The following is a 21,353-nucleotide window of genomic DNA, read 5'->3' on the forward strand; positions in this document are numbered from 1 at the left end:
ATGTATTGCCAGGTAGCAGACATATAAACTTTATAAAGGATACAGAAAAACACAAAGATTTTAAAAACTTAAAATAAAACATGCTTAAAACATTAGCACTCATTGGTCTTAAAGGTGCCTTCTTTGTACCTCTCTTGTGTGATCCAGGGAACTGTGCAAAGGCTCTTTCCTTTTTTCCCCAGGGGACCAGGAGTGGGGGAGGCTTGGCTTAGTAGCTCTGCTTTGCAACTGAGAGAGACTGGCAAAGCAAGCTCTTTCTCCCCAAGGGATGACCTCAGCCAATAGAAAAAATATAATTACTCTAAGTAATTATAACTGCTCTAAAGGTGTATATTATTCCATACTGTGCTATTGACTAAGCCTGGCAAGGCAAGCTGTGATGCAGAAAAAAGCAAGAGAGAGGGAGAAGGAAGCAGATGACAGCCAGTTGCTCAGGGGCCTGATAGGAGTCCTCCAGGGGCCTGATTTGGCCCCCAAGGCCGCATGTTTTACACCCCTGGTCTATAGGGTCTTCTGGGGAAGTAAAAGGGGAAATAGTGGGGAATGGGATATAGAGGATGATGAGATGCTCTTTGCAAGTCCTCTTCTTGTTGTTACTTATTATTATTATACTGTGAGTACTGAAGAATTCTCACAGGAGCTATCCCGTAGGTAACTAATTATGAACTTTCTAAGGAATTTTATTAGTGGGGAAACCCCACTGCTTCCCCAGATCTGTCTTTAGTATTCTTTAGCAGGCTGATTTCTCCTGCACTTTATCCCTTTAAATGACACTTAACTGGTCTGTATTTCATACTTCTGAAGTATATTCAATCTCCACCATGCTATTTTAGCCATTTTGATTCATTTATAAAGTCATCGTTTTTCTACATGCCTGGGGAACCCTCTGAATATATGTACATCCCTACATTGCCTGTGAGTGGTCTGGTTTTGCTGCTCTCGCAGTGGGCACAGGGCCAATCCACTTTACTATTAAATATAGTGCTATTGCTTAAGGGGGCTGAGGCAGAAAAAACAGTCTTTCCTAAGCCCACCTAGTGAATTGTCGGCTGCAGTTACATTTGAACCAGGCACTTCCTGTTTTATAGACTCTAAGTAATTATAACTGCTCTAAAGGTGTATATGATTCCAGACAGCATGTAAAAATGAATAGAAGCAAACTATTTTCTCTTATATAAGTATAGAGCTTGGTGCCATCCAGAGCTTTTTTCTGAGCAGGAATACACAGGAACGCAGTTCCGGCCGGCTTGGTGTCGGGGTGTGTGGCCTAATTTGCAGATGAGTTCCTGCTGGACTTTTTCTACAAAAAAGCCCTGTGTGAAACAATGGTGATGTCAGGGGGCATGGCCTGTTATGTAAATGAGTTTCTACTGGGCTTTGTATACCAAAAAAGCCCTGGCGCCATCTAATGATGTTTGTTGGCAGTAAGTTCAAGACAGACAAAAATCCTTCTTACAATAAATACTTAACAATATTCACTGTGGGAAGAGGTGATGTCTAATAACGTAGATGGCCTTCAAAAACAGTGTATGTGAAGGCTAAGTCTATGAATGGCTAAATGAGCCTCCATGTTCAGAAACATTATACTTCTAATTGCCAGAGAAGAAGCAAATTCAGAAAGTTTTTTATGAATGATTAGGTTTCTTGGGATTAAGACAAAGAGTCTTCCTTAAGTCCACCTAGTGAATAATATATATAATTGCACAATAAAATATACAAGGTGGTCTTCATCCATCCCTGAATTCTTATATTCTCATCAGTGCCTGCTTTGAATTACTAATAAGTAATTGAAGGAATGTACACAGAACAGCTTGGTATATGGAATTTTATTCTGGTTTTATTGTGGAAAGCTAGCATCTGGATCTGAAGATGATTTCAAAATCAGTGGAATTTGAACTTTAACTTTAGATTCTTAACAATTTCTATAAGAAATTACTGGGACAGAATTTTAGCTAACAAAACTAGCCCTTGCCACATATTAATGCTATTTCTCACTAGAGCACCTTTTCACTAGCTTTCTACTATGTCGCTTTGATGCAACTAAGGAAAACTGAAAGTGACCAAAAAGACTTGTTCGTAACCTAGTAGAATTCATCACTGAAACAGAGTTTTAAAGAGTTATTAAAAATGCTTGTATAGATACAGAAAAGTCTTATTACATGGCCATTTAAAAACTTATAATACTAGTATAATAGCTTTGATCTTCTTTACTTGATTGAAATCATATACATGAATACTTTACTGGGTTCGATAACATGTGATAAGGGCATATGTTTCTATGTATATAAACGTAAGACCACTGATGTCACCTTTACCTCTAGAAGTAATTTATGCATCTGATTATAACTAACTGTATATGAAGCATGATGCTCTTCCTCATGTTCTCTCTCCCTGGAAAGACATGCATTATCAATGAATTTGAAAATAATAGTGGAGGTATTTGGGTGTTTAGAATTCTGTGGTAAACTATAACAAGGCAATGGAGAAGAATTAGAAGAATATAGATAGGATAACAGCAGCACCTACTTAACTGATCTCAGTATGTGTGAATCAGTTTTATAAGATACTGCTACTTGGTGTGCATTTATGCTAAAATTCTTGCCTCATCTTTTGTCTTGCCCTCCCTTTAGCCAGCAATACAGGTATGCACAGGAGGCAAATTACAGATCTTCTAGATCAAAGTATTCAGGTCCATTCTCAGTGTTTTGTCATCACTTCTGACAATCGCTATATACTGGTTTGTGGATTTTGGGACAAAAGTTTCCGGGTATACTCTACTGATACAGGTATGGTTTTCTTTTTTAAAGTTTTTGGAAAGGGTGTGCTGACTTTGGTTTTTTTACAGCTTAAAATTTAAATTTTATTTTTACTCTTCTTAACCAAAGGTTGAGTAAACCACTAGGGTTTTTGTATTCTTGAACAAGGAAACTGTTGGCCAGTTCACAAACACCCGAGCCTTCTATTATGGTCACCTGGCATGGACCAGTTCTGCCTCCTTCATTCAGCCTTCATCAGGCTCAAGGTTTTGGTATTAACCTTCAAGGCCCTAAACAGTCTGGGACCAGCATACCTTCAGGACCATCTGTCGTAGTATCCTCTCAGAAGAGCCTTTTGCTCAGGAGAGAAAAACCTACTGATCCCTGGCCCAAAAAATATCCAGCTGCCCTGGCCCTGACTTGGTAGAACTCTCTACCGAATGACACTTTTGCATTGCAAGACCTAATGCAGTTCCACAGATCCTGTGGCACAGATGTTCCACCAATCCTATAACTGAGGACAGCGGTGGTTTCCACCTTGCCTAATTTCTCCTTTTCTCTCTCCGCCACATAGGGTAGTGACAAAATTGAAATATTTTAATGCCATCCAGAATTGTTATCTTGTTACTGTTTTAATTATTTAACTAGATTTGATAGTATCTATTGACACTGTTGGTCACTATCCTGAGCCTTTCAGGGACGAGCAGTCTATAAACTGAATTTATAAATAAATAAATTATAAAACCAAATTCACCTTCCATTTCCTAAATCCCACCCTGCCTCAATCAACTCCCTTTGTCGCTTTGCAACTTTGTGGCCTCCCTGAAATATACAGTTTGGTGCTTTTTTGACTAGTCTCCATATTGCAATACATGAGTAGACTAAAGCCAGTCTTCTAAGCCAGAATGGATTCATTGTGTATCTCCGGCTTTATAGTTATGGCATTCAACCAGTTTTCATAGATCTCTGGGGATTTGAATTGGAGGTACAGAATGCACAGTGATCTGCTGTTCTCTTCAGCTCCCAGTTTCTGTGATGTCTCCCATTTCTACCCACACATACTTGTAGAGGTGTATTGGTACAGAGGTACAGGAATGTAAACATGTTGCTATTGAATGTGTTTTTGGTCAATTTATGTACACTCTGATATTCTGTACACTAAATAATTAGAGGGTGACGATGAATAATTTTCCATATGGATCAATTGTTAATAATGTATTTAAGAAGAAAGTACATTTCCCACCTTTTTATCATCACATTTAAAGGAAATCAGCATAGTCCTTTCTAAATGTTGTTTGACTTCAAAACAGTAAACACAAACTCTGGGCCGTTCTTCTTTACTATATTTTTGCAAATGATTAGGAAAAAATTATATACAATTGAGATGCCATAAAACCCACTGGTTTCCTATTGTGGAGAAAATAACAGCATCCTGTGATACATCAGCTGAGGTATGATGATGATAAAAGTTTTGCCTCATTGAATTTCTCACAGAAAAATATTTTACTACTGGAACAGTGTTTATACAGTCATGAAAGTGTAAAATTAGGTTACAATGACTGACTGTGTAATTAGAAAACAATATCTATGTTTTTAAAAAAGAACCCTTTTCTTATTTTCTCATTTGGTTTGAATATGCAAAGAATATTTGGTTACAGTTTTACAGATTACCAAAAAAAGTACAAATAATTTTTCAGAGTTGTTGGGGGTGGGCAAGTGAGCAGGGGAAGACGATGTGATCAGTAATAGGTAATGGCAAGTAATCACAAGTGTTGAATTCAATTATACTTTAGCACTTACTCAAAAAAGAACCTTTTTCTTATTAGATTTCAGGGAGGGGAGTTGTAACAGGAAATAGAACATAAATCATGCTTTCTGAATTTAGCTAGAACAGCAGAGTCACAATAAAACCATCTTGCAATGTTGGATATTATTTACAGACAGCTTTTTAGATTCAATAGTACAAAGACTTGTGTCTTTTTTTTAATTTGTAGTATAGTTGTCAAATAAAATATTAACTAGAATGTTTGATCTGTCAAAATAAGAACATCTCCGTGTACGTAGTGGCAACTGATATTATGATATAAAGAGCAGTTCTAGTATTAAAACATGCATGCAGGTGTGCACACACACCACACTGTGGCATTTTTAAGACGGTATCAGTAATTTAATTAAAAGTAAGCAGATCTAAAAAGAACCAAAGCTGATTCTACCTCATGTTGATCACGTAAAATTAGCATTAACATTAGTACAAGCATTTTAGAAAGCTAAATGTTGGATCAAATCTAAACAGAGACTTATTCAGATAGTGTATCCTTATAGATTCATAATTATTCAAGGAATACACATGAAGGCGTAATAGCTGGATGTTTTGCTTGGGAAGCGGACTGCATTATTTGAATCTGTAAAATTACATGAACACTCTTCATGTTTCAGGTGAGACTTGTGTGTGTGGCAGAGCTTTTATGCTACAGCTTTTAAAAATCACATTGTTTTAAGCAATGTTGTAATCACCTTTAAACAGGGCTTTTTTGTAGCAGGAACTCCTTTGCATATTAGGCCACACATCCCTGATGTAGCCAATCGTCCAAGAGTTTACATGGCTCTTCATACAGAGCCTACTGTAAGCTCCAGGAGGATTGGCTACATCAGGGGTGTGTGGCCTAATAGGCAAATGAATTCCTGCTACAAAAAAGCTTTAAAGACTCTTCACTGTACCTGTAAAGCCCCTTGTGTTATGCTTCTGGGCAGGGCTGCATTTGTGAATGCAGTCTTTATACTTTGTTGTTCTCTTGGCCTTAAGTGCAATTGCAGTAGATGATTCTGTGTGCAGAGCTCACACTGATACCATGTGAACTCCTCTCCCCCACACACTTCAGACTTCTTGAAATATATTTATCACACAAACAGGCGTTTTACTAGGCATATATAAACATGGTAGCTTTTTACATATGATAATGTGCCTAGTAATGGGGGGGGGGACATTCTGCGAGAGGAATGTTTCCTCTAAATCTCAAAACATTATGATGCATCAAAGGATTGTTACTGATTTTATACCAGCTAGTAGATTAAAATTAAATAAAATTCTGGGGTTCCAAAAATCCAAACATGAGAAGTATAAAGTCAGTGAAGAAGGGGATGTAGTAGAACACTGTCTATGGATAGATCTCAGGCATTTCTAGTTAGCGAATTTTGGGTAATACAGCTGGAAAATACTCCATCTGAGACCTTTGGAGTGAGCAACACCTGGCTACTGGATGGTCTGACTTATTATTAATAAGCTATTTGCACCTAAACTAATATCTGTTTTTGTTTATTCTAGGGAAACTGATGCAAGTAGTATTTGGACACTGGGATGTTGTAACCTGCCTTGTCCGTTCTGAGTCCTACATTGGAGGAAATTGTTATATTCTCTCAGGGTCTCGTGATGCAACACTCCTGCTGTGGTACTGGAATGGCAAAACCAATTGCATTGGTGATAACCCAAGTGGTAAGATAAGACCCGTGTTACTAATGGTTCTCTAAATGCCAAATCCACTGCATACAAGCATTATAGGACAGAGATGTGGGCTTGCAGTGTCAGGGATAGTTCCTTAGATTACAGATTTTGTTACGGTGTTTCCTGAATCCAGCTACAGAACTGATGCCAAGTGATTATCCAAGTGATTATCCTGCTTCCATGGATCATAGATTAAAATCAGCTAACAAAGAAGACACATTTTAATTGCTTTATCTGAACAGCCTTTAGGGTAGGACAAAATAAAATTTGAGTTATTATGTACATTTGTATTTTAGTTTGATTATGCTTTAAAACATTATTTTAAAATATTTATATTGTGAAGAGCAAATGTGAACCAAACTTTAGCCCTTAGATCATAAAACTTCTACACCAAAAAGTCCTTAAGCCCTTAGACAATAAAACCAAAATAGTACAGGATTTTCTTCCATTCTAAATCCGCAGTTACCTTTTCCAGTAGGCCAAAAAGGTCAAAGGAAGGGAGATGTCTCCTTCTTTCTCTTTGTCCAAAGGTGTGACAGCAGAGAGGAGGACATGTGTGTGTCATTGACTATTTGAGTGTGTCTGAGCTAGGGTTGCTATGTCCAACTCAGGAAATATCTGTGCATGGAACCAGGATACTTAGCCATTCCCTAAATGAATAAATAAAATACAGCAGTCTTCATTTCCTAATCCTCTTTGTTTGCCTACCTTGGCAGCTACATTTCCACTAAAGGAAAGTGAAATTTGTCATACACCCACAAGTCCCCTTGTCAGGCTTTAGAAGCATTTTAAGGGACACACACACTCACAAAGCAGCCCACACTTCTGTGATAATTCTGGAGCAATTTACTCGTAGGAGTTCCTGAATGTAACACTCTGCTGTATTCAACCAACTTCTTCAGATAGAAAGAACAGGAAAGGAGAGCAGCTTAGGGGGTGGAATTTTCCTCCATCCCATAATCAGATTCTGGCTAACTCTTTCCTATCCATTTTACTATAGAAACAACTTCTCAAGTAAATGCAAAACAGAGGGACTCTGCTCTCTGCCTTTCTCACAGCTTCACACACATGGCTCTGCCTGCTCACCCCAATTCCTGCTGAGATTTAAAGGCACACACACATTCCAAAACACAGTTGCAAATGTCTTCTAAGCCTGTTCAGATTTAAAGGCACATGGTGGCTGTTGGAATGGGACTTTCCACCAGCAGCCAGCTGGCTGGCGGTGGGGAGGAGCCTGCAAAACTGGGAGGTACCCTGTTGGGACCTGGGGGCTGGCAAGTCTAGTCTGAGCTAACGTATATACACATATATACAAATTACTGCATAACAATACTAGTGAGTGCACCTATGAAGATAACTTGCAGAGAGAGCCCAGCAGTTATGGCTGAAATGAATACATTAGTATATTTCTGGTTCCCAGGAAAGGCAGCATAGACATTCCATAAATAAATACATCCCTGTTAACTGTTTCTTTGTTTAAATGAGACTCCTCTGTGATAGTGGTGACCACTACATTACTGTAATTAATTTAATTTTTAGATTTATATCCCACTGTTTCCTGCAAGTGAAATATGTAAAGGCAGAATAGATTACATTTCTTAGAAAAGACACAGCTCACACAAATTTTGGTACATGTAATTATTAGCATGGAAAAGTAAAAAGATAAATTAGTAATTCTAAAAATAGTATCAAGTAGATATTATAACATTTTGTGAGTTTTTGCTATTAATTTCCACCCCCAAAGCCTAATTTTATAGTGATTTTCATCCCTAAATCCTAATTTTTCCTATTTAATGTGGACCTTTTCAGTGACATAAAAAGCAATTTTTGTTAAATTGATAGTAGAGTGACACAGCTCAGAACAAAATGGTACATGTATTTGTTGCCCCTTAGCAGTTAGATGTGATCCAAAAAATGAAAGATAATTAATGTAACATCTTAAAATATTATTTTAGAATTATTGGATGGGATGATGATCTCAGAAGTTTCTCTTCAAAAACATTTTTTGTTTGATTTGATAAAAGAAATTCATTTAACTTAATCTAGATTTAGAGGCATTCCGAATGAAACATATAAGCATATGTATTGGTGAAATATGTAAAGGCAGAAAAGATGACATTTCTCCAAAAAGACTTAGCTCACACAAATTTTGCTCTTGGAAAGTCAAACCTACTGTAATTAATATAGTAATTTTTTAAACAACTGGTGTGATGCCAATAATAAAAGGTGAACAATTGGAACATGCCAGTGAGCTACCTGCTAAGGATACCTGTTTTCTTTCCTTAAAATTAATTGCATAATTTTTTTAAAAAAAAAACCAGTTTCACTGCAACCTTTGTTTAAGTCCTCCAGTGTTAAATATATTTGCTTTCCGTCATCTAGCATCCTAGAGTGACACCTACTGGTGGCACTTTGAAAATCTACACTACAATTCTTAGCAAAGTCACTGATGGAAGTTTCACTTGTAAAGATGAAAACCCTCTCTGGTTCATGCTTCAGACTCTTGACTTCCATTGCGTCCCAGAATGGGCAAAGCTTCTTGGCTGGGCTGCTCTCCTGGAATATTGTATCACCCCTAGAATGCTTGTTCACAATGGAATGCTCTTACCACATATATTTTAAGAAAGGTCCTGATGATATTTCTTTGTTGGCATTAAGCCAGTCCTTAATTTCTCACAGTGTACAGCAATAGTGTATATACAGATATTTCCAGAGTGCTCATTTGAGACATGAATCTGCTCTGCTGTGTCAGTCTGAATGAACAAAATAAGTTAACATCACAGAACAGATGAGGACAACCAGATTCCTTCTTTGTCAATAAGTCAGCAGAGATTTTGTTTTTGTTTTTATTTCAGTCTGCCAAACAGCCATATTTTTACAAAACTCTGCAGTAGTCTAAAATTGTGTACTACATTTCCTTACTGTGTGCAAATTACATACCTTGTGCAAAGCAAGAAAATGCAGTACACAATTTTAGACCACTGCAGAGGTTTGTAAAAGTATGACTGCTTGGCAGACAGAAATCAAAACAAAAGCAAATCTCTTTGCATGTCACATAGCAAGGAAGCAGTCTGGTTGTCATGGCACAGATCTAAAAGTGTCATCTCCAGATGGAAGGCATTTCTGTTCTGCTCATGGAAGAGTTCCTTGATTTCTGCCCATTTCCCCAACTGCACCTTACTTGCCACATCTCAAGTAATTCTTTGGGATCCTCTAATGCTCAGGAGGGAGGATTTTAATAGGGGAGCAGGAAACTTTCCTGTGTGAGCAGTGCCAATCTCCCATCCACACCACTGCATATTTCTCACCAAGTGTTACTGAAGTTTAGCTGAAGCTGTGTGCTTCTAAGAAAGGCTTTCCAGGGCATTAGATGTCTTGTTCCTTATAATACAAGGTATCTAATCTGTGGGTGTAGATTTTTTTTTCTTTAGCTTATATATTTGATGGTTTTGCCACACTTCTACAACTGGTAGATGGGAAAATCTTCTCTACCACTTGGCAGAATTATGCAGGTAACCAGGGGGGGCTGGGAAAGAGAACTAAAAACAGCTTTTGAGATGTAAGGTTAGTGGTTCTGCTGAAGTTCATATTCCCTAGGCTCAGAATATAAATTTTGGCTGCTCATTCTCCTTTACTGTAATCAGACAAGTATTGTGACCCTGTTTTTCTATGTTTTTTAGTCTAAGAGCCAAAGGGGGGATTACTTTCTTCCCCTCTTTCTTCTCTCCCTTCTTCTCCCTACTTCCAAGGCCATTTTAAGAGTTGGTACTGTTGCTTCGTAGCAGCAAGCACCCAGTTGTGCTGGAAAAGGGAGGAATCTTTTTCCCCAGGACCTTGCATGCTATTTTGGGGTGCCTGAAGCCATGGGAGATGTGATCTCCAGGATGCTATCCTAATGGCCAGTTTATTTTCTCTAGTCTTTGTGTTGGCTGCCTTATTTCTGTGCCTTCTCTTCTGAGCACAATTTCTTCTAATGGTGACTGGTTAGATATACCACTCACACATTAGTTGTACTTTAAATTAGAATATAGAGAGAAGTTTTTCACTGTGTTGACTCTACTTATGTTCAGGTGTAATTAAAATTGTACACATGAAATTCTCCAGAAAGACTAGGATGCTTTAATGCTGCATGATGTAATGCAGGCCTTCATGTTCCAGGCAAAACAAAGCTCTATTTATTGCTTGTAGCCAATGGCAGATATTGTTTAAGTAATAATAATCATATGGTAAATTAATAAAATCTGTACCATATGCATAGTACTGGCATAATAGGCTTAATATATCACATTTATTTTACCTTATTTGGTATTCCATTTAAGCTAGAGTTTCCCTTCTTAATTAAGGGGACGGAATAATAACAAAGAACAGCTTGGAGCATATCCTCCATTACTGTCATAAAGCACTTTCATTGTCTAAAAATTATTTGGCCATGGTCTTCTTTTACTGAGCAAAGTTAGCAAAGTTCAGAGTGCTTTCCCTGATTAATTTTGCCAACATTAGTATGTCAAGAGCTAAATCATAACAGAATACTGGAGACTGCTCTATATGAATCTGAGTTAGGATATCCTGATACTACAGCCAGCAGGAAAAACACAAAATGATGCATTAAAAGTGAAATACATTATATGTTATGTCATTATTTGCTTCAGTGGCTACAATTCATTAGCTTCTATAGGCTATTGGTTTTCACAAAACTTTTTATTTCTAAGCTGTAAAATATTCTAAGCAATAAAAATAGATGGCATGAAATTGGAGAAAGATGTTTTGTCAAAATAGGGTTACAGAAAGACTCCTTTTTCTAGTGAGCTGTCTAGAGATAGTATCCAAGATAAATTGTTAACTTAGTTTATAATTATTTCTGAAAAATTAAACAAATGACTTAGAACATAGTACTGGTTTGTTAAAAGGCAAGAACTTATGTAAAGATCCATAAATATTGCATTTGTATAGTATATGAAAATACATTACTTTGATTACTAAATTACTATATGGTAAATTGTTGTTTGATGCAGACCCAATCTGTGTTCCTTTTTTGAGGAACAGTTTTTGACCAGAAAGATTTTTTTAAAAATTGGCTATGAACTTTGTAGATTACTAACACCTGTGATATTTTATAACTTTATTTACACATTTTAAAAATATAATAGAAATATGAAGTATAAAACTTTTTAAATAGTTATATACATTTAAAAGTTGTTTTTTTCATATGCAATTTATTTCCTGTATCAAATAACAAAACATTTTTGGAATTATTCAACTTTTGCTGAATATTTAGGGCATAATCATGTTGTGGGATTTTCATAGGGCATGTGAATCCTAGTATAACCTTCTTTAGAGCTCACATTTGTTGGCTGGATATGAATATAAGAGACTTCCCATTTAAGATGCCTGTGTGTATGCCATGGGCTCTATTATTTCAGCGTATTAGTGTTGTGCCCATGTAGTAAAGGGTTGTGCTGTATTAAAAGACTCATTCCTTCCGACAGAAAGAATCATTTTTGAAAAAAAGCAGCAAAAGGGGCAGATGCACAGATGAGATTAATGTATGCAGACTCAGGCAATTCTCTAGGCATGAAAAAGCTGTAGCTTTTAAAAAGAAGAAAACCAAAAAGCAAGGTGATGAGAACTGAGCATTATTATTATTATTATTATTGCCTTTGGAATGCTGAAAACAGCTGGAGTGGAAGGAAAACAAAATGTTGAGAAAATTGATATGTTTCAAGCCCATAAGCGCTGATGGCACCCTGGGAGATTTTGAATAAGAATTTGCCAATTGTCCCCTCCCAACCCCTGAATTTCTTTTATTTAAAAATGTTACAGTTTCTCTTTGCTTATTTGATACAGTTTTTCATTATAGATTTTAGGAGATGGATACATTTTTTTATTTAGTCTAGTAGGAAATTATTACAACAGTTATGAAAATTATAATAGGAGAGTTAACTGATACTTTATTGATTTATAAGTTTATATTGAGATATAAATTTGTATAATTTATTTGGAAGCATTGAATCAATATGTGGCCTCTGCTACTGCAGAACAAAAACTTGAGAGTTTTTATTCAAAAGTCAGTCTTTTTTCAGGATTGAACTTTTCAGTTTTAAATATAAATGGAAGCTAGTCATGTTTGTTGTAAGAAAGGTTACTTTTTAAAGGAAGCAACTTTAGTGTGCAGAGCACACTATACAGAAGACAGTGCTCATAAGCATTTCCTGTATTAGTTGGATTTTATTAAAATATACAATCCAGTGTTCTTAAGCTTTTGTCTTTTAGCTTAAGAGCTCTGGATTCTCTTTTGCTCAACTATGAAATCCAAGACTAGGAAGATCAACTATGAAACACAAGAAGAAAAACATAGTTGCCACAGTTTATCTTGAATGCTGCAGAAGTGGAGAAAAGTTTAGTGTTTATTATGTTTTTTTAAAAGATTGTATAAACAACTGTTCCAATTATATTGTAGTACAGCTGTACCAAGTATCATGGATTTAGCTTCTGAAATTTAAACTGGACAATTTAAAATAAACCTTTATTCTGTAAGAATTATAGTTTATACAAACCAGTGTGAGGGAGGGAAAGCACTCTGCAAAATGGATGTTTTTGTTTATTAAGTTTAGGGGTATTTTGCATGACTTAATATTTGTATTCTTTGTCATTATGTGACTGTTGGCATTAATATCCAATTTCAGGTTTTTAGTATCATTTGAACAATAAGTTGAGGCATTATTAAATATAGTACTGGAGAATTCATCATCTGAATGGTTGCACTTTGGATACTAGTACTGGGTTTGGACTATGTTTAATCCCATTTGACTTGTTCATCTTTCTGTAAGGATCTCCATAAAGATGTACTCAATATTCTTTTCAAAGTTTAGTTAAAGCTTGGATCAGTGGTCGTAAACCTGCTTAAGGGACAAAGCCTTGCCTTTTCTTTGAAGTCACTTCCCCATGATTTCAAAGAAGAGCTAAAAGCCAGTACCCTTAAACCAGTTTAGAAAAGCTTGAACTAGTGCCCCTTAAACCAACAGCAAAGTAAAATTTTGCCTTTGCTTTACTGAAAACCATGACAAGTTTCTGAAGCAGTGAGAATTTAAAACCTTTTAAAGAAATTTCTTTTGGTCTGCTATCAGCATCCAAGTTGACCCCATTATTTGGAAAAACCAGAAGCATGAAGACCCCTAAATGCTTAACATTTTTATCAAAGGGACCAGCCTGACTTTCCAAAGGGTTCTTGTTCTATACGACTACAGTGGTGAAGAGAAAGAGAAATTTCAGTGAATGAAACAGCAAAACTATATAGTGTGGTTAGCCAATTCTGTGTTAATTTTTTTAAAATCTAAAATTCATTTCATTACAGTTGTCCAGTATTAAGTTTGAGGCAGCTTTTGTGCTATGTATTTGAATAAATTATTATAACTTTTTTGTTATGTAAAATTACTAACTTAAAATGTAAATATTTAAGACAATGGCAACAATTCAAGAACGTGTTCCATGTGTTGAAATGGATCTTCCAGGAACAGGGGGAATTGGCAGTGATCCAGACACTTAGTAATGTGCATTGCATTTGGGATTATGCCCAATGTTCCGAATTTTTAACTTATATTTTATTGATTTTGCTTGAAGATTTTTCATTGGAATATTTTGATATTACAACAGTGCCTAACATATGTCCTCCAAACACATCCAATATTTCTTACATGCATCAAACGTCCCTGTCCTTCCATTCATATTGTCCATGTTTATATTGTCAGAGTATGTATATATTTATATTTCTTTTGATGGGGCCATTATTGCTTCACCCATAATGAACATATGCTACTGGTTGGTCTTTATTTATTTATTACTTTAGATTTCTATCCCACCCTCTCCGCAAGCAGACTCAGGGCAGCTAACAGTCAGTTCAAACATCTACAAATACAGTTTAAAAATGATAAAATACAACTAAAAACATTTTATGGTGCTGTTCAACTTCAGTATAGGTGGAATCTTCTAATAGTGATCCTATATTGATCGTAGTTCCTCAGCAGTGTAGGGTGGCAGTCCTCTCCCAGTTTAGATGTTGAATGCTTGTTGAAATAGTTCAGTTTTGCAGGTCCTACGGAATTGAGAGAGATCCCACTGGGCCCTTATGGTCTCCAGAAGGTCATCCCACAGTGCTCTCTGGGGAACATGCAGAGAAAGGCAGTCCTGTAGACAGACAGCCCTCCCCCCCGACCATATAGGGCTTTAAAGGTCAATACCAACACCTTGAAACAGACTCAGAACACAATAGTTAGCTAGTGCAGCTCTTTCAGCACTGGTTGAATGTGCTCCCATCAAGGGAGCCCCATTAGCAGTTATTCTGTAGTTTTCTGCACTAGCTGTAGTTTGTAATATGTGTCTTAAATGCTCTCAGACTATATTAGTATTTATAAGGTCTAAATGTAACTTCATATCAGTAATACAGTCAAGGCTAGTGCTGTGAAAATTTTGTCTTATAGAAGATGTACATGGTCATACCATAAGTCTTATTATTGCTATGTAAAGTTGAAAATCCAGTAATTCTTCCTGTGAGGACCCAGAATGCCCTAACCTGGGTTGTCCAGGCTAGCCTGATCTTGAATGCTAAGCAGGGTCAGCCCCATCTAGTATTTGGATGGGAGACCTCCAAGGAATAGTGGCGACATGACACAAAGGCAGGCAATGCCAAACTTCATCCAAACATCTTTTGCCTTAAAAACCCTACAAGGTCGCCATAGGTTAGCTGTGACTTGACAGAACACACCCATGCTGAGGACCCAGAATCAATTGACAATTGCTGTGAATTCCCCTTTCCTGCTGCAGACCCACTCATGCCATTCCTCAGGAGTTTTTTTTGGGTGGGAGGGATGAATTCATCACATGTTGTTCTCCAGGAGCTCTGTAGACTGGATAAAGCTTCTGGCTATAGAAATCATGTGACCTGCATGTAGAACATCAAAGTGTTAAGACCCAAAATAAAACCCAAATCATCATCTCGGAAAAATAGCAAAAAGATTTTTGTGGTAGTTGTATCATTATAGATTAAAACTGTGGTTCTAAATCACCATTTGCCCCCCCTCGCCCCAGGAAGCACCTTCAAATTTGGGAGGAGGGCATTCAGGACGTTGGGCTATCCTTTCTCCCTGCTTGCAAAGTTTTCTGGCAGCAAGCCTGGGAAAGTTTTGCTCATCCCACTGAAGATACTAGTTGAGATCAGGGGAGTTGAACTCATTTGTTATGAGGGCTGAATCTGATATAAATGGGGCTTTGTGGGGCCAGGCCATTTGTGTCAGAAAATGTAATGGCAGGTAGCAGAGAGATAAACTTTATAAAGGATACAGACAAACACAATTAAATATATTAGTTTTTTTACTTAAAGTACAAAGATGCTTAAAACTTTTATGATATTTTGTTTAAAATGGAAAGGGAGGAATAGTGGGATTTGGCAGTGCAATTTTTAAAATAAAACATCAAGAAGAATCACAAGGATCACTGCAGAAACTAAAAAATGTTAACTTGAAATATAAAATGTTCTGAGCCTAGGAAAACATGAAATGGCTGGGCATTGCAAGCTTCTACACCCCCCCCCCCCAAAGTCTACTCAGATTGGCAATGGCTATTCAGGGTAATACCCCCTTCAGCTGTGGGTTCCCAGGTTAGAGTACTCACTAGACATCAGTTCTCAGGTCCATTCAGCAGAGACAAACTGACTCCAGGCATCAACCCTTTATTTGCAAGGAGATAACTCCAGCAAGCAACAGTTTCAGCTGGCCATACAAACGCTGGAAAGTGAAACTACTTGAGTTCCACTCAGTTGAAATACATTGCAGCACAGACAAAGTTGCAAGGAAACCAAGGAATGGATTTTCCATTAAGGTCTCTGGGGCCGGATAGCCAAAGTAATCTGTGTAGGTGCAGAGACCTTAGTGGAAATTCCATTCTGCATTTTCTTTACAGCTTTGTAAGCCCAAAAGACCTTCCTGCCGAATCAGGCAAAGACCAAGACAGAAGGAATTGGGAACTTCAGCAGCCTTGGAGCTTCAAAGGGTAAGGACAGGAAGGAAAAGGGGGAGAAGAGCCACAAGCCTGTGGTTGAGGCCTGTGGGTCATAGATTCGACACTCCTAGTTTAGATTTCTCCCACAGCTGTGCCCTCCACAGTGCCACACAGTAAGTAGCCAGCATTAAAGAGCTGACTCATGGCCATCAGACACAAGGTTCTCATAATGTGTATGCCCAAGATCTGTAAATCGTATGCATGTATATACACAAATAAAATTGGCATAGTGGAGTGCTGTTTACATCATCCCAATTTTTGCTTGTTCCCTCCCAGGGCCCCCTCCTGATTAAGCTTTCCTGTCAAGACTGCCCTCTCAGCCACAGGATAGTCTCCAACTCCAATTTTATAGAATATCCTCCCTCCCCCCAAAAAGTACAGAGAAGCCCTTGTGTTTCCTGCCTTCAGTACAATATAAGGCAGTTCTTTTTAGGCAGGTATATTTCAGTTTATTTCATTAAAGAGGGATTATTCTGTGGAAATGTTGTATAGCTGTTCTTATTTTCTGGGTTTTTAAAAAATAATTGTGTGTCACCTGTGGGGGGGTTTATAAGCTCTTTTGAGCTGCTGTGGTCAGTGGTAAAGGTGAAATATAAATATTACAATACATGAAGAGGGGCATTCAGTGATATCATTGTATATTTGGGAAGGTGCAGAGGACTGAAGATTGAGGATTGAAGGAATGCCTTTCAGTCATCAAAGCATGCACAGTAATACGTGTTATTTGCATTTTTTAAAAATAAGCTCTCTCCTATATAATATGGAAAGTTCTATGGAGCAGCTTGTCTTTAAAAGCATAGTAAGAATTCACACTCACCTGAGCACCACCTCATAAACCTAAGAAGATATAAGGTTCCTGCCCTTATGGTTTTCATTTGACTTCCCCTACCCTGAACTGTCTGCCATGCTTCCTGGATTTGAATGTGTTTTGCCAAATCTTGCATGAAATAAATGCTTTGTAAAATGTATGGCTACTATTTTAAAATTGTATAACTTTTGAGTTGCTGTAAAATATTGTTTCTTTTAAGAAAAAAATCCCCTTAAGAATGAGAACTGTAGTGCAGTCTGATACAGAGTTACTCCAATCTTAGCCCTTTGAAGACAGTGGTATTAGATTGAAGTAACTGCACAGGATTGCACTGTCCAAAAGTCCACAGAGGAACCTTGAGCTCTCCATGTCATGAAAGTTGTGATCTTCTCTCTCTCTCTCTCTCCTTTTGAGCAACGGATTCTCCCCTGCTCATAAACTGCTTTTGAACTCCCTTCAGTTTCAGAAGCAGTTGTCATAGGGAGCTGTTTGAAGTAAAGTTGATGTAGGAATGGAATGGAAATGGAAAGAAGACATGGGAATGGAAATGATTTAACAGTTCTTTGGTTCCTGAATTGTGTGGATGTATAATTTTAAAAAATAATGCTTTATATTCTGAGTTCTGAACAGAAAGTAAAACAACCAGGCTCTCTTGTTTATAGCAATTGTAATCTTTTAATAAGCACTGATGTCAGCTATCTAACAAGTCAATGTGTATTTTCCTTTGCCCCTGCCATTTCAGGAGAGAGAAAAAAAATTATGATATAATTCTGCTTTCTTCTGCAAAATGTATGTTGGCACAACTTTGAGAAGCACTAAAGGAGTCCACTTGTCAAAACATGTTCTTCAAATCATAATGCTGACCATGAAAAAGAAATAGTACTGTTAATAGGAACCTTGGCATTTGAACTGTAATTGGAATGGGAAGTCCTGCAAGATGTCAATTTTTAAAATGTGTTTTGTTGCATATTTTATGATGACGATTGGACTTGTGACTGATAAATGATAGAGTTCTATTGAAAATAAGGAAAACTTGCAGAATTTGTGATGTCATTTGTTTTTTGATTGTTGCGGAGATCTCAGAATTAAAGACAGACCAAAATGAAATGTAGTCAGTGAGTTCCTTTCCCAATTATCTCTTTGGTTAGGAACAACAACTGAACTGACAGGCCAGAATTTTAAACTAAGGTTTGATGTGGGCTTGTGAACCAGGGTTCTGTTTGGCACAATATCTGGATATTCCAAATTGTATTTCACTGCATATTTGAAAGCTCAAATCATACTTATTTCAAGCCATTATTTGGTATTATGTCCAAAGTTAACTCCTGTATTCAGAATATTTCATTTTACATACTTTATCTTTACTGTTTAGAGGTATGTGGTGTACTATTTGCTGAGTTCAGTAATATGTAACTTGAATGGATGTAACAAAAAGTAACATTTTCCAATTGTTTATACACATCAAACACTGTAAAATTGTAATCTGAGACAACTTCTGATTCTTTGTTTCCTTGTTCCTTCTTGAAGGTGAATTTGCATCGCCTCGAGCTATCTTGACTGGACATGACTACGAAATTGTTTGTGCTGCAATTTGTGCTGAACTTGGCCTAGTAATAAGTGGTTCTAAAGGTAAATTTTGTTTATAAACTTTTTTGGAAACTTTTTAATTGTGAAGTTTTGAGATTTTTATATTAAAATTATGTAACTATTAAAAATAAGTCCTTGGTGGCAGTTTTGAAAAGCTGACCACCTTTCTGTGGAGGCTACTAGTATTGCAGTGCAAAGTAATTGTGGTTTAAGTTTGTTTTATACAAATAGATGCGCAGCTTCTCATGTCTATTTTTAATGGAGATTATACTTGGACAATGAAATATTATTTGTAGTAGGTATATGTTTCTGTGCTGATTCACTAGGCACCTACCATACTTCCATGTTTTCTTCTAGAACACCCCCATTGTTCCATTCTAGTTGTAAGGTGAAAATGTGTTTCCCCCTTTCCCATCACAATATTTGCAGATTGGTTTGCTGACTCTTGACAGCAAGAATAATCACTTATGTCACTAATTAATCAAGACTGGGCTGGTATCTGGACAAAAGTTATTTGCTCATGTATGGATATATAAATTGTTGCACTTAGTGGTTTTGCAAACATATGCAGGTATTTTATGCCAAAAGTCTGTTAATCAGGATTTAATTTCACTGGACTACCATTTTGTTATCAGACATGGCAGCAGGCATTATAGGAGGTTGGACTCAATCAAGATCAAGGAGCTCAGTCATACCTACTGAACTCTGCAAATAGCAAGTGGAAAGGCCAGATGACGTCACTCAGAGGGCTGGATCTGACTTGGTCACAGTTCCTATTATAGACTCTTGATGTGGCACAAAAGAGTGCTGAAACAACCAATGGAAAGGAGTTTGCATTCAGATAACTTTAGAACCAAAAATATTTGTTTTCTACTTCCTGAGTTCATCCACAATTCACCTCTGCAATCACAAAAATGCTCTTTCCTGTGCAATTCCTTTACTAAGCTGATCAAATACCTACCAGTAATAATACACAATTATTGCCTGCCATTTCCTTGCTTTTTAATTTGCTTTCCATCTAATGAGAACATGGAAAAATGATGATGGAATAAAGTGTATGTCCATAGTTTACGATATTATAATCCAGATATTCCTGTAAGACTTTAATATTTTTGCTTTCTCCCCACACCCTTTAATCAGATGGACCTTGTCTCATACATTCTATGAATGGAGATCTACTGAGGACATTAGAAGCACCTGAAAACTGTCTGAAAGCAAAACTTATCCAGGCATCAAGAGAGGGTCACTGTGTCATATACTATGACAATGGTCATTTCTGTGTGTTCAGTGTGAATGGGAAACTGCAGGCCACTATGGAAACAGATGATAATATAAGGGTGAGTAAAAGTGAATAGTAAAAGCAACACCATCTTATGTAACAGAAATATTACATTTTAATTCTAATGTACCAAGTTACTATGTCAAAAGAAAAGCAGAATCAAGATATTGGCAATTTGAACATGAACTCTCCAAATCAGGGGTGGCCACCAGTAGCTCGCCAGATGTTTTTTGCCTACAACTCCCATCAGCCTCAGTCAGCATGGCCAATGGCTGGGGCTGATGGGAGTTGTAGGCAAAAAACATCTGGAGACCTACCAGTGGCCACCCCTGCTCTAAATGTATCGCACATTCCCAAGTTTGGTGTGTATTTATGTAGAAGGAGTTTTTAAAGAACAGAATTAAAAGACAGTACCTGCCTGGCTTTTACTCCTAGCCTTACCTCTTGAAATTATAAGCTATCTTTCATGTAAAATATATACCCATTAATATTTTCAACATTAACTTAAATAATTTAAAATATTAAAGTGTTAACACATTCTCTTATTTATATGATTAAATAAACAAATTCAATACTCACAATTAAATGATACCTTGCTACTATGCCAAAAGGCAGAACTACTAAGATTGACTGTTTTAGTGCTGCATTTGAAAAAGTTTTGCTGTTAATCTGAGTTCCTTGGCCAGTATTGGAATTGAATTGCATTAAGAGAACTGATAAATCTTGTGCATTTCAACTTTTTATTCTTTCTCATGCAAGGGCATCCTGCCTGTGCATGGAGAAATCCTTGTAAGGTTCCTTAATCCTTGTAAGGCTCCTTGCTTTGTCTAAAACAATTTCTGTATTGTCAAAATTTGGGGAGTGTTGCTTAACATCATATAAATTCCGGTCTCTCTAGACACAGCAACACACACAACCAAATCGTTATTTTCTCCCAGCAGTCCTTGTTGGCTTTTATTCTTGAATAATCCACAGCCATTACCCCAGAGCTTCTGTGTTTTGCGATGCCATAAGGCAAGTCACAATGGGATTATTACAAGAGTATTTTAAATGTTTCTGTCCCTTGGCACTGGGGGTTCAATAATTTCATATTCATTGCTAGTAAGAGATGGTATATATGCAAGAGAACAGAAACATAGTTTTCAAATTATACATACTTTCTAGTGTCACTGCAGGCTTGGTTTCCCATATGTTGAAAAAAGTAGACACTTTTGGCTGTTATATGCAGACAGTGTGTAATCTTCTAATTTACTATCTTGTACACAAGTATGGGGAAAAAATGCTACCAAGAGAATGTTTTGGCTGTCTGGAGATACTCAGGGCCTAATCAACACTTTCCACCTGTTTTTGTTTTAAAACTTGTATTGCTCAGTA

The 21,353-nt window shown here is 37.0% G+C and overlaps 1 protein-coding gene across 1 annotated transcript in view; it reads left to right on the forward strand.

Annotated features, from left to right (window-relative positions):
• LRBA (LPS responsive beige-like anchor protein) overlaps window positions 1-21,353 on the forward strand; it is a 630,809-nt gene that overhangs the window by 602,005 nt on the left and 7,451 nt on the right. The window contains exons 52-55 of the mRNA XM_060246657.1: window positions 2,631-2,786; window positions 6,079-6,246; window positions 18,641-18,742; window positions 19,841-20,037. Of these exons, the coding sequence (XP_060102640.1) occupies window positions 2,631-2,786; window positions 6,079-6,246; window positions 18,641-18,742; window positions 19,841-20,037 (623 nt within the window). The remainder of the gene's footprint in view (window positions 1-2,630; window positions 2,787-6,078; window positions 6,247-18,640; window positions 18,743-19,840; window positions 20,038-21,353) is intronic.

Source organism: Heteronotia binoei, chromosome 9 (genome assembly GCF_032191835.1).
Source record: "Heteronotia binoei isolate CCM8104 ecotype False Entrance Well chromosome 9, APGP_CSIRO_Hbin_v1, whole genome shotgun sequence".
Classification (NCBI taxonomy): domain Eukaryota; kingdom Metazoa; phylum Chordata; class Lepidosauria; order Squamata; family Gekkonidae; genus Heteronotia; species Heteronotia binoei.